The sequence below is a fragment of the Simochromis diagramma genome, unplaced genomic scaffold (assembly GCF_900408965.1).
Source record: "Simochromis diagramma unplaced genomic scaffold, fSimDia1.1 OVJJ01000545.1, whole genome shotgun sequence".
NCBI lineage: Eukaryota > Metazoa > Chordata > Actinopteri > Cichliformes > Cichlidae > Simochromis > Simochromis diagramma.
In genome coordinates, this window is record NW_024387371.1 from 5873344 (window position 1) to 5886837 (window position 13494).

A 13494-nucleotide genomic window follows, 5' to 3' on the forward strand; every position below is an offset into this window, starting at 1 on the left:
GGATCCAAAACTGCCCAGCTAATTTAGTCTTTCAAGACTGTTGTAAGTGCTGTGACAGGCCGTAGAGACTCTTCTATATTTGGATTTACAAACAATCCCTGCCTTTATGGAAAAATACTGTCTTTGCATTTCCTTCTGTAACACTGATAGTGTAGAATTTATACTTGCAGTTTAAATTCATTCTTGTGATCTCCACATTGTATTTACTTACATTATTTATGAACATTACGCAACATCTAATCCAACTGGCATTACAATTATAACGGATCTGATTCTAAAAAGAATGTGCACATTTATAACATCCAGAAACATCTTTGTAATACATCATTTTCCATCACAAAGTACAGTTCTGTGCAACAGTTTAAGGCAGGTGAGAGAAAAAATGTTGTAAACAAAGAATGCTTTCAAAAATGGAAGTGTTAATCATTTATTTTCATCAATCAACAAAATGCAGTGAATGAACAAAAGAGAAATCTAAATCAAATCATGATTTGGATTGACCCCCCTTTGCCTTCAAAGCAGCATCAATTCTTCTAGGTACACATGCACACAGTTTTTAAAGGAACTCAGCTGGTAGGTTGTTCCAAACATCTTCGAGAACTAACCACAGATCTTCTGCGGATATAGGTTTCCTCACATCCTTCTGTCTCTTCATGTAATCCCAGACACATTGATGATGTTGAGATCAGGGCTCTGTGGGGGCCAAACCATCACATCCAGTACTTCTTGCTCTTCTTCATGCTGAAGATAGTTCTTAATGACTTTGGCTGTATATTTGGGGTCGTTGTCCTGCTGCAGAATACATATGGGGCCAATAAACAATCATTTATATTTGTGAAAGCATTCTTTGTTTACAGCATTTTTTTTCTCACCTGCCTAAAACTTTTGGACAGCACTGTATTTAGGAAAAAAGGCTGTATAAAAGGAGACACAAATGAAATTTGCTAGTGACGGAATCAGTCAGTCAGACGGGGTTTCAGCTTGTTTTTATGGGTCAGTATAATGTTATGCCACATTTGGACATTTGTTTTGATCATTTAAGCACAAATTCATGTCCTTCATCTGAATTTTATTGTTTTGAGGTTTGGCCTTCGGAGTCTAACCCTTGTGTGACCTAATCCAGGTTTGGCAACATATGAAATAAAATATTATTAATTATAATTATTATAATTAGATTATTTATTTGAGGATGCTAACTATGAAGCAAGACCCACTGTTTCTGTGTAGAAAATATTAAAAAGTAATCAAAGCTTTTGAATGAAAAGTTGAAAAGTACTTAGTTTTGATGACCAAAATGACTTTGACATTTGTTATATGACTGGTTTTAGACAAAGCTCATTACTTATTTTTTACAACTTAAAATATAAATTAAATAAAAATAAAATTTTTAAAATGAAAAATTCAGAATCGTTTTTTTGAAATTAAAGTGTCGATTGAGCAGTCTGACAAATGTTTTCAAAGTAATTAAATAAATGTAATTTGCATATAAGAGTTTTAATTTGCAACATCTTTTTTTTATTAAAAAATATAAAAACTCATGTATCAAATAGGACACATTGGGCCTTGAGGGAATAACCATCACATCCGCTTTGAAATCTGCAAGTAAAAATCTGCAATTACTAATGACTTTCACTTTAAGCATCTTAAGATTTTATTTTAAGATTTCATGTTTTGGCTGCTGTGTTAATGCATTTTAATTTTTAAGGTCACTACGTTCCATCTGTGAAAGGTAATATGCAAATTTGTGCAAAACCACTTGTGTGTCATTTGCTTTAATTAATAACTCTTTTCTTGTCTTCTTTACTCTACATTAAAGCTATTTTTATTACAGATGGAAGATTGCTACCTGGATAAAACTGTCACATTTTCAGAAATGTTACTTATTCTAAACCTGTTGTAAAATTCCTCATATGTACTGTATATAACACAAGTGTAAAAAGGAATTTCATTTTGTGTTTCATCAGAAATAATTATGGGAAAATTCTGTTAGGTCAAAGTAACTGTGATTCAGACTCATCTGAGATTTTTAGTACATGCAAGTATGGAATCATTTTGAAAGTCCTAGGTGACACAACACTCAGGCTGATGACAACACTCGATCCTCCTTTGTTATGGCTGATGGGTAATTAAAAATAAAATTGTGAACAGATTCAATCACATTTACAAATCTGGAATCATTTTAATGAGTCAGCCAGTAAAACACAGCATTCTTTGAACATTAAGTCCAGTATTTTATTTAAATTAAGCATCCCTGTAGGTAGTGCTGTCATTAGTACCATTCATTATGAGCGGTCCAAATCAAAAAGCCATAGGATGTATCTTTATGACTGCACTACTATCAGTGTCCCACAATAAGACATATATAATAATTGGTTAATTGTATCATATCATACCACCATAGAGTTCAGAAAAAAATAGTACATCAGTCTGCATAGAGCACCAAAACTTAATCTTGAATGCAAAATTCTAGATAGCCAATTCACAGTGATTTTACTGCAGAAAGGTCAGTGCTCTATCTACTCACATATCACTGAAAAGAGTCAGTAGTCCACATAAAAGATAAAAGTACATCCCACTTTGAAATTAGCAAAATTGTAGTTTCTGATTCTATAATGCAAAAGTTATTTAGTGCAATATCAATGCATTTTATATGCTATTCATGTGTTTATCTTATCACCAATGTTGTCAATTGCTTAGAGTTCATGGACAGAGCTGTGGGGCTCAGGGAGCTTCCTAATGTCACAGTTCTGGATCAAATTGAAGTAAAAAACGATCATCTCCTCGTAGTTCTTAGTGGAAATCCTTTCATTGATGCCATGGAATCTGAGAAACAAAGGGAAAAAAGGATTCATGGTACCTGGAACAAGAAAGTATTTTATATATTCCCCTCTTCTATTCATGCTGCATGATCTGTTTCTAGAGTTGAGAAATAATCACTGCACGTGGAATTCTTCTTACTGTATTTGTTCAATTTTAAATTGAGGTCTGCAGACATTTTTGGTGAAAATATATTTTGACAGTATTAAAAACTGCTGAATTCTCACCTCTCAGGGTCACCTGGCTTAAACCAAGCCGGGGAAAACCGATAAATATTTTTGGTCAGGTCGACGAAGTGTCGACTGTCTGTGTTTCCAATACAGATACCTGCACATTTAAATATGATATTAAATTACTTATAATGTCCCGAAAGATGCTTTAAAATGCTTCCAGCTAATTCATAAAAATGTCTACAAATCTGTATGAACCCTACCTGGAGCAACTGTAACTGTTGGAAACAAGTCCAACACCGTTTTCTTAATAATTTGGAAGCCAAAGGCCTTGTCATCAGCACCGCTGATGGGTAGAGGGTCAAATCCATCAACAAGTTCTACCTTCACTCGCTGGTCGCCCACCGTATCCTTGATGATGTCCAGTACCTAAAAAAGACAGCACACATCTCATATTCATGTCAAAGTGTACATAGTAAGGCATTCATTCTCAAAAAGGACTCTACCTCTTGTACCGACTGCGCTGAGTGAATTCGTAGATTTACATAAGCTTCAGCAAGGGAAGGAATAACATTTATCTGCAGAGGGAGGAAGATATTGAATTTTTACAAAGAAAAGTAACAGGCTTAAAATCTTACTTCTTGTGAATTACATTCAATTTAAAATAATCACTGCACCTTTACTCCTGCATTAAAAAAGGTGACTGCTGTGGTAGTCCTTACAAATGCATTAGATACTGGTTTTCTTTCAAGTATCCTGAAACATAAAAACTGGTCTATTTCACTCGAACCAATCACAAGAAAACATGACATTTGAATTTATATTTAAATGATATTTAGCAGTTATTACCTGCTAAGGAGCGGAGAGAAGAGCCACAAATTCGACATTATGAACTTTAGTGGTAAACTGAACTGAAGGCAAAGAATTAGTAGTTGGTAAAGAATGAGTACATGAGTATACTACTAGTAAAGAAGTATTTAGATTACCCTACCTTGTGGGCCAGATGCTCAAAGGTGTCACCTTCAGGGCCATAACCAAATAACCTCGGCATTGGGTTGTCCTCTAGTCTGAGGAAACAGGATCACAGTTAAATCTTTTATACTAGCTTTTTAAACATGGGGTAGTAAAATTATGGAAGGCAGTGAAACATATGAACAGAGAAGCTAAACAGAACTCATTATAGTTTAAAAAACAATGTTCCTCTCACCTTTTGACTGCTGTGGCTAAGATCCCAATGCTAGTTTCCCTGGGAGGCATCGAGGAGTGACCAGGGGCCACAGACACACTAAGCTTTATAACGGCCTGGCCTTTTTCACTTAACCCAATGCTGCGAATCATAAAACGTACACATACACATAAGATGTGATCAACACAAGTGCACAACACATGTTTAGACAGGTTCTTACAGAGCAGCAGGTCCTTCAAGACCAGGAATGATTCCATCAGATATAGTCAGGCCCTCGTCCATGACAAACAACAGCTGGACACCACGTTGCTTCAGAATACGCACTATGTTCATCGCTCCATTGAGACCATTGATCTTAAAAAAGAGATTTTGAAGAGCACAGCCATTAAAATGTGATATTTCCAATCCCACTTAAGTTTGTAATGTCATAGTGGAACTGTTAACATACTTCTTCATCATGACCAAGACCGATGTAAAATCCCCTGCGTGGAGCATAGCCCTTTAACAGCAAGTACTCCAGCGCCTGAAGTATTCCCTAGAAGAAATAAATCAGCCGTTTAGCCAAATATACCTCAAGTCTGTTTAAAAGTAAGCTCACACAAAAGTAATATGTTTTCACACCATTACAGAGTTTTTGTCATCTATGGTTCCTCTGCCATAGATGAAGCCATCGATCTCCTTTGCAGAAAATGGTGGTGCTTCCCAACCATCTGACTCTGAAGCAGGTACTACATCAATGTGGGCCAGCAGCATGTATGGCACCAGTTCAGGCTGTGATCCTTTCACCCAAAACAAGTGGCTGTAGTTTGCCACCAATTCATGATGAACCAAGCTAGAAGAGAAAACTGTAGGGAAGGCTGACAAAAAAAAACAAGCTGAAAGAGCAATTCTTTTCTTAAATTCATCATCTATCGCTTTAATTAATTGCAGCTCTGCAAGATCCCTCTGCTCCAGAAGGCACATGTGCAGGCCCGTCCTTATTTCACCAGCGAACATCTAAATGATTCAGAGGATTTGAAGAAAGTTCTATTGTCAGATGAAACCAAAGAACCCAAAGAACACCATCTCCATAGACAAGCATGGAAATGGAAATATTATGCTTTGGGTCTGTTTTTTCTGCTAAGGATACCGGACAACTTCACCACATAGAGTGGCTAATGGACAGGGCCATGTAGCATAAAATCTGGGATAAGAACCTCCTCCCCTAACCCACAACACTGAAGATGGGTCATGGATAGGTTTTCCAGCATGACCTAAAACATACTGCAAGGCAACAAAAGAGGTAAATGGTTAAATAAAGAAGCACATTAAGCTTATGGAGTGCCATAGCCAGTCTCCAGATGTCAACCCTTTAGAAAGTCAGTGGAGGGAGCTGAAACTTCAAGTTGCCAAGTCAGAGTCAAGAAAACTAAAAGTTTTAGAGAATTTCTGCAAAGAGAAGTGGGCCAAAATCCCTCCTGAAATGTGTGTAAAACTGGTGATCAACTTCTGTCTCACTTACTTAAAATTAAACTTCCATACAAACTGGAGACTGTTCTTTTTTTTTTTTTAAGTGAGCAAGCTCACATTTTCAGCAGGGGATCAAATAATTATTTCTCTCACTGTACAAACAATAAATGTTTTTGAGAAGTCCCCATACACCAAAGCAAAGAAAACTCTGAGACAGTTAAAGACAACAAGCTGTGATTGTAATGAAGTGTTTCAGCAAATATAATTTTCCCCCTGTTAACATACATGAGGCTTTTTCAGTTGTTTAGTAACAATCCAATTTATAAAATAAAACATACTGAGAAAAGGCTGCTATGTTTATTCTTATAACCGCAGTTAAATGTCTCCCACTTTGTCGGGGATGTTTGGAAAGAAGGGTGAATGTAATGTAATGCATGTATTATCCTTATTGTGAATGAAAATGAACAAGTGAAGATCAAGTAGCAATTTCTGCATTTGTTAAACATCCATCCATCCATCCATCTATTCGCTTCTCCTTTTCAGGGTCGCGGCGGGCGCTGGAGCCTATCCCAGCTGTCATAGGGCGAGAGGCAGGGTACACCCTGGACAGGTCGCCAGTCTGTCGCAGGGCCAACACACAGGGCCAACACACAGGGACAGACAACCGTTCTCATGGCACACCTGCAGCAGGTATACATAGGAATCATTTTACCAAAATACACTATATTGGCAAAGTCAAAAATCAACTGTCCAAATCATTGAATTCAGGTCTTCCAACCTGAGACTACACTAATGGAAAGAAGGACGCCTTGGACCACTGAGTGTCAGAACAACTATCCAGGATGAAACAACAACAAACAATCCATGAGTACATCAGGAAAAGGGCCACTCTTTTGTTGGGACTGCTCTGTCTCTTGCTGCACTTTTCCATGGCTGTGCTAGCAACAGCAGCCTCTTGTGACTGCAAGGACATTATACTAGTTGTTGCTAGTACAACTGTTGATGGTGCAACTGCTAACATGTTGACTAATTTGACACATTTTAGTGCACCTGTGTTTTTTTTTTAGCTACAAAGGGTAGGCCAGCATAATATTAAACTCTATGGCCAAGAATGGGATGCAACTCAGTTACTATTAGTGTGAAGGCAAACAAGCAAATACTTTTGGCAATATTGTGTATCAACGCACTGAAAGATACTGTTCCAAATAAATAGTAAAATATTAGATAAAACAGTGAATTGTGTGTCACTGACAAAGGCATCAATTAAGTATTTTACAGTGGAATTGAGGGTTACATTGTGGTTGCTGTGGGTTTCACTAACCAGCTGCCAAAAAAACAGTGCCATGAACTGCTGTGTAACTTGCTGCTTTATGATGATTATTATTTTTAAGCTTTCTGGAAGTTTACCTGTCATCAGATTTGTTCTACACTTCCAATAAAGACTAGAGTAAGCAGGTAAAACGCACCAAAACCTCAGGTCATGTGACTTGATGTTTTGAACCACGTGCATCTCAATGTAGGTTTCGACATACCTGGGCTCGGCAAAACGTCGAAAGGTCAATTCTGAATAAGGTGTACGGAACAAAGTACATCTGCACAGCAAACACTAACTGCGTCTTTATCCATTTATTGGCGCTATACAAGTTTGACATACAAAAACTACATTAACGTTTAGAGTTTGCTACAACTGACCGATCAAATCATGCGTGCAAGCGTCGACAGCTATCAGCTAGTTCCAGTTGAGCATATTATATATATAAACAGTGTTGGGGAGTAATGGAATACATGTACCGCCGTTACGTATTTAAAATACAAAAACTAAGCACGTTTTACTGGCAGGTTTACCTTTTCGGAGGAATCTGTCAAATTCATGCAGCGCAGTGGTGTTGCTTTCTGTATTTGAGAATGACACTGTGGGGATGCGGATTGCCTCTGGACAAATGGAGACAAATTGTTACCAAACATAAGTGTCTCTACCTCCATCTACATCCACTACAACACGACTCCGAATACCTTTAAAATTTGCTAGGAGCTCCTCTCTCTGATGGTGGTCAATGACGAGCGATTTGTTATTCGTCTTTTCCCAGTGTGCGAGTTGAAGTCCGGCGTTAACGTCCAGTGAAAGAGTCCTGATAGCCGCTATTGTAAATAGCAGCAGGACTGTAAATAAACAAGCTGCTAATAATTATCTTTAAAAACTTAAATATTCTTAACTTTGAACCCGACTCAGTCATTGTAACGGTTGTTGTGTTTACCCCGGAACTCGTCGACTGTGACTGTAGGCTGAATTTGCATTAGAGCCACCTGCTGCCAGACACAGACAGTCACGCCTACATTATGTAGAGAGCCGTTATAAGAGCTTATTTCAGTTTTCGTTAAATAACCATCCGGGTGGGGAAAGAATTTACAAAGCTTGTGTGCAATAAAGGCTTGTTTTGCAGTATGAAAAGGCGCATAGAAATTTTATTGAAGTACATATCAAACATTTAAGAAAAAAAAGAAAAGAAGAAAAAAGGCATGCAAGTACCGTGACAAGTTCTGTGAAAAGGCAATATTACAATTAGGGTTAAGAAAATAGACAATTTTTAAAATTAGTTCGTTTCGGCATCACTTCTATAGTAACAAGAACAGTGACAATATTATAGAAAGAAAAAAAAAAGAAAAAGAAAAAAAAGTATAAAACTGGTTTTTGTAGTTCGCTTCCACAAAGGGGAAACAAAAATCTGTCGGTGTGAAAGTAACACTAAATTAAAGCAATGTTAATCCTGTGCATAGTCAACATCTGCGTCCTGTGACTCTGCCTGAACCAGAAGCCTGTCCTCACCGTATGACCAATAGCTTAGACTCTCCTCAACATTAACATAAATAAGGTACAGGACACATGCTACAATTATGAAAACTAAAATCTGTATGTGAATGGGTACAAGATAGCGCTCCACCTCCCGTCTCTGCTGGGTCATGGGACTCACAGGACTGTCAGGGTAGGAATACTGGACAGGTCTCTGTGCGGCACCCTTGATGGGTCTCCGGCGAGTGACGCTGAAAAACAATGGAATACACATCCTTATAATTGAGTCAGAGCACTTACACCATGTGAAAGATGTTTATCTGCCAAACTTTTTTTTTTATTTTTTTTTTATATCTTTTTATTTTATCTCTTATGCAGCAAGTAAGAGTTTCAACAGGGTTTGTGTGGTACTTACTAGATCCCTGTCGGAGTGGTCTTACTGTCTGGAAGGATGTCCTTGAAAGCATCTTTCACAGGTTCCTGGGGAGGCTAGAAAGGACGGTAAAAATGAGTGAAATGACACAAATGAAACCAGAAACTGTAAAGACAGGAGCCCTGCATTTCAAGTAGAATTAAAAGATGGTGACCGTAATGAAAACAAACAAAGGTTCTGCTCCCAAGTTTGATGTACTGGGATGTTTTTTTAATTAAAAACAGAGTGGGTTGGGAAAGGAAAGACTAACCAGAATAATGACGATGCATGACATTAGTAACTGCAAATCATATACCAGAGTTTGGTAAAACATTTAAGCAATTGTTAAAGTTAATGTGCCGATTGAATTTTATAGATTGATTTAAAATAAAAATGACATCAAAGAAAGTTCAATCAACACCCCATCAAACATATATTGCTTGTGTAGTAAGTGCATGTGCATCCCATCAAGTGATATGGATCAAAATCCAAATCTTAAGAGCCAGTAAGATGTATATGACACCATTCTCCATTAATGTGGGGGAGAAAAAAAAAAAAAAAAAAACAAAAAAAAAAAACCCTCTGAAACAATTCAGCCGGCACCAAAGTTTGTGTGTAAAGTGTGACTGAACACTATATGCTCTGACCCCGTCTGACTGTGCCCAGTTTTCCTGCACACTGGTCCCATTGAACTCGCACGCATTGTCTGTGACAGACCGTGAGCTCGAATTCTCCATCTATTTACAGCAAGAATGTAAACTGAGCAACAACTCCAGCAGAGATTATGTATAACAAAAATAAAGACTGAATATGGAGCTTTAAATGTGGATCAACTTTCCTCCTCAACCATTTGAGTGATGCTGAAGTATTGAGAAGAACGTGATGAGTCATCAGTGGACTTTGATCTAGGTAGAACCTGCAAGGTATCATGTTAAAAGCAATAAAACATGATGCATCTCCATATGAATGGTAAATAAAAACCATCGAACTATGGTATGTTGAGAGGTTCACAAAGCAAAAAAAAGACTAAGGAATGCAGAGAATTTAAAATTCATAGGGCGCCTACTAAGACCAGCCTACCGTTGATCCTAATCTTGTGTGGTGATCTGCAGCGGATGTGCTAATAATCTGTGAGCACTGAGATTGACTCCGCTCTGAAGACTTTAACGCATTCCGTGAATTCCAGTTGGAACTACATTTTGTGTTCCTAGGAGGACAAGGGCGCTTAAAAAGCCAAGCCCATGAAAGAGGGGGGGGGGGGGGGGGGAGAAACAACTTTGTTATCACTTAACAATTCAGTTTGACAGAATGTTCTTGAAATGATATGAAATATCTGCAGTAATTACCAGCCTTGATGAGGGTAAAAAGCACTGTGGGTAAAAAATGTGATTCTGAAAAGTTAAAGAAAATAACATCAAAAGTTACAATTCAAATGCTTTGGCAAAAATCTGAATCCAGTATTAAAACTGCAATGAGTAACCATTAGGTGGCACTAGAGGGAAGTTTTGTGCTGTGATAGAACTGTTGAGTGGCAGTATGATACCCAGCAGATGGCAATAAGGCCAACTTACTTCCAGATTGTTAAAAAGAGAACGTTTTAAAAAAAAAAAAAAAAAAAAAAAAAAAAAAAGAAGAAAAAAAGTGACTTTCATCTAAAAGAACCAAAGTCTCTAAAATAATTCCTCACCTGGCTGCTCTCTTGTTGGGTTTGGTCTGAAGGGTCAGGTTGTTTTTCTGAACCTGTACAAGCCAGAGAAAAATACAACGTTGTGATACCAATAAAGCAAGATCTTATTCAAATAAACCCCAAACATTTCTTGTCATACCCAAGTTTTCATCCTTCTCCTGCTGCTTTTCCTCCTCTTCAGAGTCAGAGTACAGTATGGCTTTGTCTGCTTCATTCAACCTTTCACATCTGTCAGACTGTAGCAGTTTATGGAGTTTTCTTTCATACAAGACCCTAGTGGAGGCTGGCATTGAAACACAGCATGAAACCAATTTGCTCTTAAGGTCTAGGTCTATATAGATCTAAAAACCATCTGAATGTTATGTATAAAGACTTTCTTTCAATGGGAAAAAAAATTAAAAGGTGCTTAAAAATCTTTTCATAACCCTCACCAGTTATAGGCCCAGGTTTAACACCATGTTTGCGTAATGTGGCCTTGAGGTCCTCATCAGTCAGACAACTTGGAACAGGCATCTCTGCATCCTCTGGATCTTTCTTGTCCTAACAAAGACAAGATTTGCTCGATTTAAAGTGATAACAGCTGTGAGTTAAACGCCAGGAAGATCCAGGTGTGAAGATAGAAATAAAAACAGCTGGAGGCTGTCATTTATGGATCCGTTCAGTCTTCTAATCATGTTATAAGTCATTTGCGTTCATGTTTAGATATGATAGAAAAAAGATAGAAGAAGAAGAAGAAAAAAAAAAAAGCTATAAAGATTTTAAATTTTATTCACACTAAAGCCAAATAAAGTTACTTTGTTGTACCCCACCAAACCAACTGAAAAAGTAATATAAAATAAATATAATATATAAATAAATTTAAAAAAATATATAAAATACCAAATAAGAAAAAAAAACTTTGGCAAATCTGTTTTCTATTGCGATACAAAACACAAAATGACAGGACAAATTAGTAGTATTAGTCCCCCTTGTTGTTTAAATGTAAAGTAGGATCTTCAAACAAGCGCTGACTAGAGGGGGGGGGGAGAAGAAAAAAAAAAAAAAAGAGAGAAAAAGAAAAATGTATAAACTTAGGTTGCAACTCATAATTCACATTCAGGGGGGGGGGGACCAAGGAAACGTCACACATTTATTACCATTTCTCAGTTTAAACGCCTGTTCACTTTATCTTGCAGTTTCTAAAAGTGAAACTGACACAATGTTGTGCTTAGTTTTGATAGTTTACCCAAAACATGACAAGCGCCAGCGTTCCCCTTCATAACAGAGCTAGATGAGCGTGACAGGTGCGCACACGCCTGTAATGGTAGCCTCCATTACAGAAACATCTCATGTAACATATACCAACTGTACAGCAGGTGGTTTAAGTGCTTGAAGTCCTCAAGTGTGCAACAGCAAGAGGGCTGTTCGGAAGCAATGGTCCAGAGCTCCACACCTCCAAAGCACACAGCTGCTGAACTTGTGCTGCTGCGGTGTGAAAGAATTAGCATTGGCAACGTCTGGCATTATTGATACCAATTTAATGTATGGACATCAGTTGTGACAGCCGATACTAAAGAGCCGTTGCACAGAGCGAATACTTTGTCATTGTCACTCATTAAGTTCGTCTCTATTTCGAAAAAGTCTACAGTAGAAAAACCATGTAGCCACAAAATATGGACTCACATCTCCTGCACGGTCCTCCTCGTCGCTGGAGAAATCCGCCGCGTTTTTCTGATCAATGTGTTTGAGGTGCAGCGCCACATACACTGCCTTTTTGCTCGCTGCAGATGGCAGCGCGACGTTATGAGCGACTAAATCAGACTTTAGACGAGATTTAGAGAGATGGGCGGGCTCCTCCACAAACGGCATTTCACAAGAAAACAACAGCAGAATGTGAGAAAACAATACTGTTCGGTGCCCTCGGTGGAACTGCGAAGAAAGCCTTCTGCTGTAATCAGACTAGATTGAGAACAGCTGCAGTCCAAGACTTGATTGGCAGCAAGAAACTCCGCGTTACATACAGGAGACCAGTATCCAGGCTCGTTGTGAATTTATATGTTTCAGCTGCATGTAATGTCTGTTTGTTAAACTAAGTAGAAAACTGAAAATGCAGTCCAGACTTTGCAGTACAACTTTGAGCTAGAATATTAGTCAGAAAGAAAAAGATTTTTATTGTAATTTTACTTTAAAGCTAAAACTATTCATTCCCAAAAAATATTTCCGTCTAAATGGAAGTCTATTTATTAAAATTAGAGCTGGTGGAGACATACTGCCATTAAAAAGGAAAAGCACAAGCGTTTTTAATTTGTATATTTTAAGTCCCCTATTGTGATGGATACAGCCATTGACATTTAGAGGTTTATGATGAGTTCATTTTTTTTTCAGTGAGAAAAGACTGATTCTCATTATGAATTTAAAGATGTATACAGCAGTTTCAGTAAAATAATCACATACCTTTGACTTCCAGGTGTGACCCACACTTTGGTTGCTGCTGGCACTGTGATATATGCTGCTGCAGCAGCATTTTGACACGAGTGATGCATTCAGGCCGTTGAATTGGTGAGTTCTTATTTTCTGACACCTGTGAGCAGATGAAGAACAAAAGGAAAAACACTGGTTCAGGTGATTATCTGTTAAGCAGGGAATCTAATATGTCAGCAGACATTGTTTTCACTTGTTTTTAGTTACTTTTGTGACATTTACAATTAACCATCTCCCATATTGTACAATCTGACAATATATAACAGCTGTTGCTTTCCCACAAGTCCAGTGTCTGCAGAAATGTAGACTATAATATAATTCACAGAATGCATCATATTTGCATGATCAGACCTGTTTCCAGCAGTTTAACAGTAATATATATATATATATACACTTGCGCTATTTGCAATGTTGTCATAACCTTGAGGATTTTTCCACATAATGCAATTTACCAGCAAAGATAAATCCATTATCACTGTTGCATCAAGGCATGAGCTCATTGTCAAGGGTGCTAATCTCAATAAT

At 37.7% G+C, this 13494-nt stretch overlaps 2 protein-coding genes across 5 annotated transcripts; both read right to left on the minus strand.

Annotated features, from left to right (window-relative positions):
- Positions 1-2154: 2154 nt before the first annotated feature.
- LOC120718883 (N-fatty-acyl-amino acid synthase/hydrolase PM20D1.2-like) lies at positions 2155-7804 on the minus strand (the record flags this gene model as incomplete). Its single annotated transcript, XM_040007609.1, has 13 exons — positions 2155-2823; positions 3045-3144; positions 3251-3416; positions 3494-3565; positions 3665-3743; positions 3837-3898; positions 3979-4054; positions 4195-4314; positions 4394-4527; positions 4622-4708; positions 4795-5030; positions 7468-7554; positions 7636-7804. Coding segments are annotated over 13 exons (1518 nt in total), but the record flags the coding sequence as incomplete, so codon positions are not given.
- Positions 7805-8088: 284 nt separating this feature from the next.
- On the minus strand, positions 8089-12498 carry lemd1 (LEM domain containing 1). Of its 4 annotated transcripts, XM_040008171.1 has the most exons (10): positions 12172-12485; positions 10941-11049; positions 10649-10792; positions 10510-10562; positions 10169-10213; positions 9903-10046; positions 9661-9738; positions 9470-9559; positions 8826-8899; positions 8089-8661 (listed from the first exon to the last, which is right to left on the minus strand). In XM_040008171.1, exons 1-10 carry the CDS (start codon positions 12355-12357, stop codon positions 8382-8384), a joined length of 1203 nt encoding a protein of 400 aa, XP_039864105.1. In that variant the 5' UTR covers positions 12358-12485; the 3' UTR covers positions 8089-8381. The 4 variants fall into 4 exon arrangements, with proteins under 4 accessions (XP_039864105.1, XP_039864107.1, XP_039864108.1 ...); XM_040008173.1 differs by lacking the exons at positions 9903-10046; positions 10169-10213 and having other exon boundaries at positions 12172-12493; XM_040008174.1 differs by lacking the exons at positions 9470-9559; positions 9661-9738; positions 9903-10046 and having other exon boundaries at positions 12172-12494.
- Between the last annotated feature and the right edge of the window lie 996 nt (positions 12499-13494).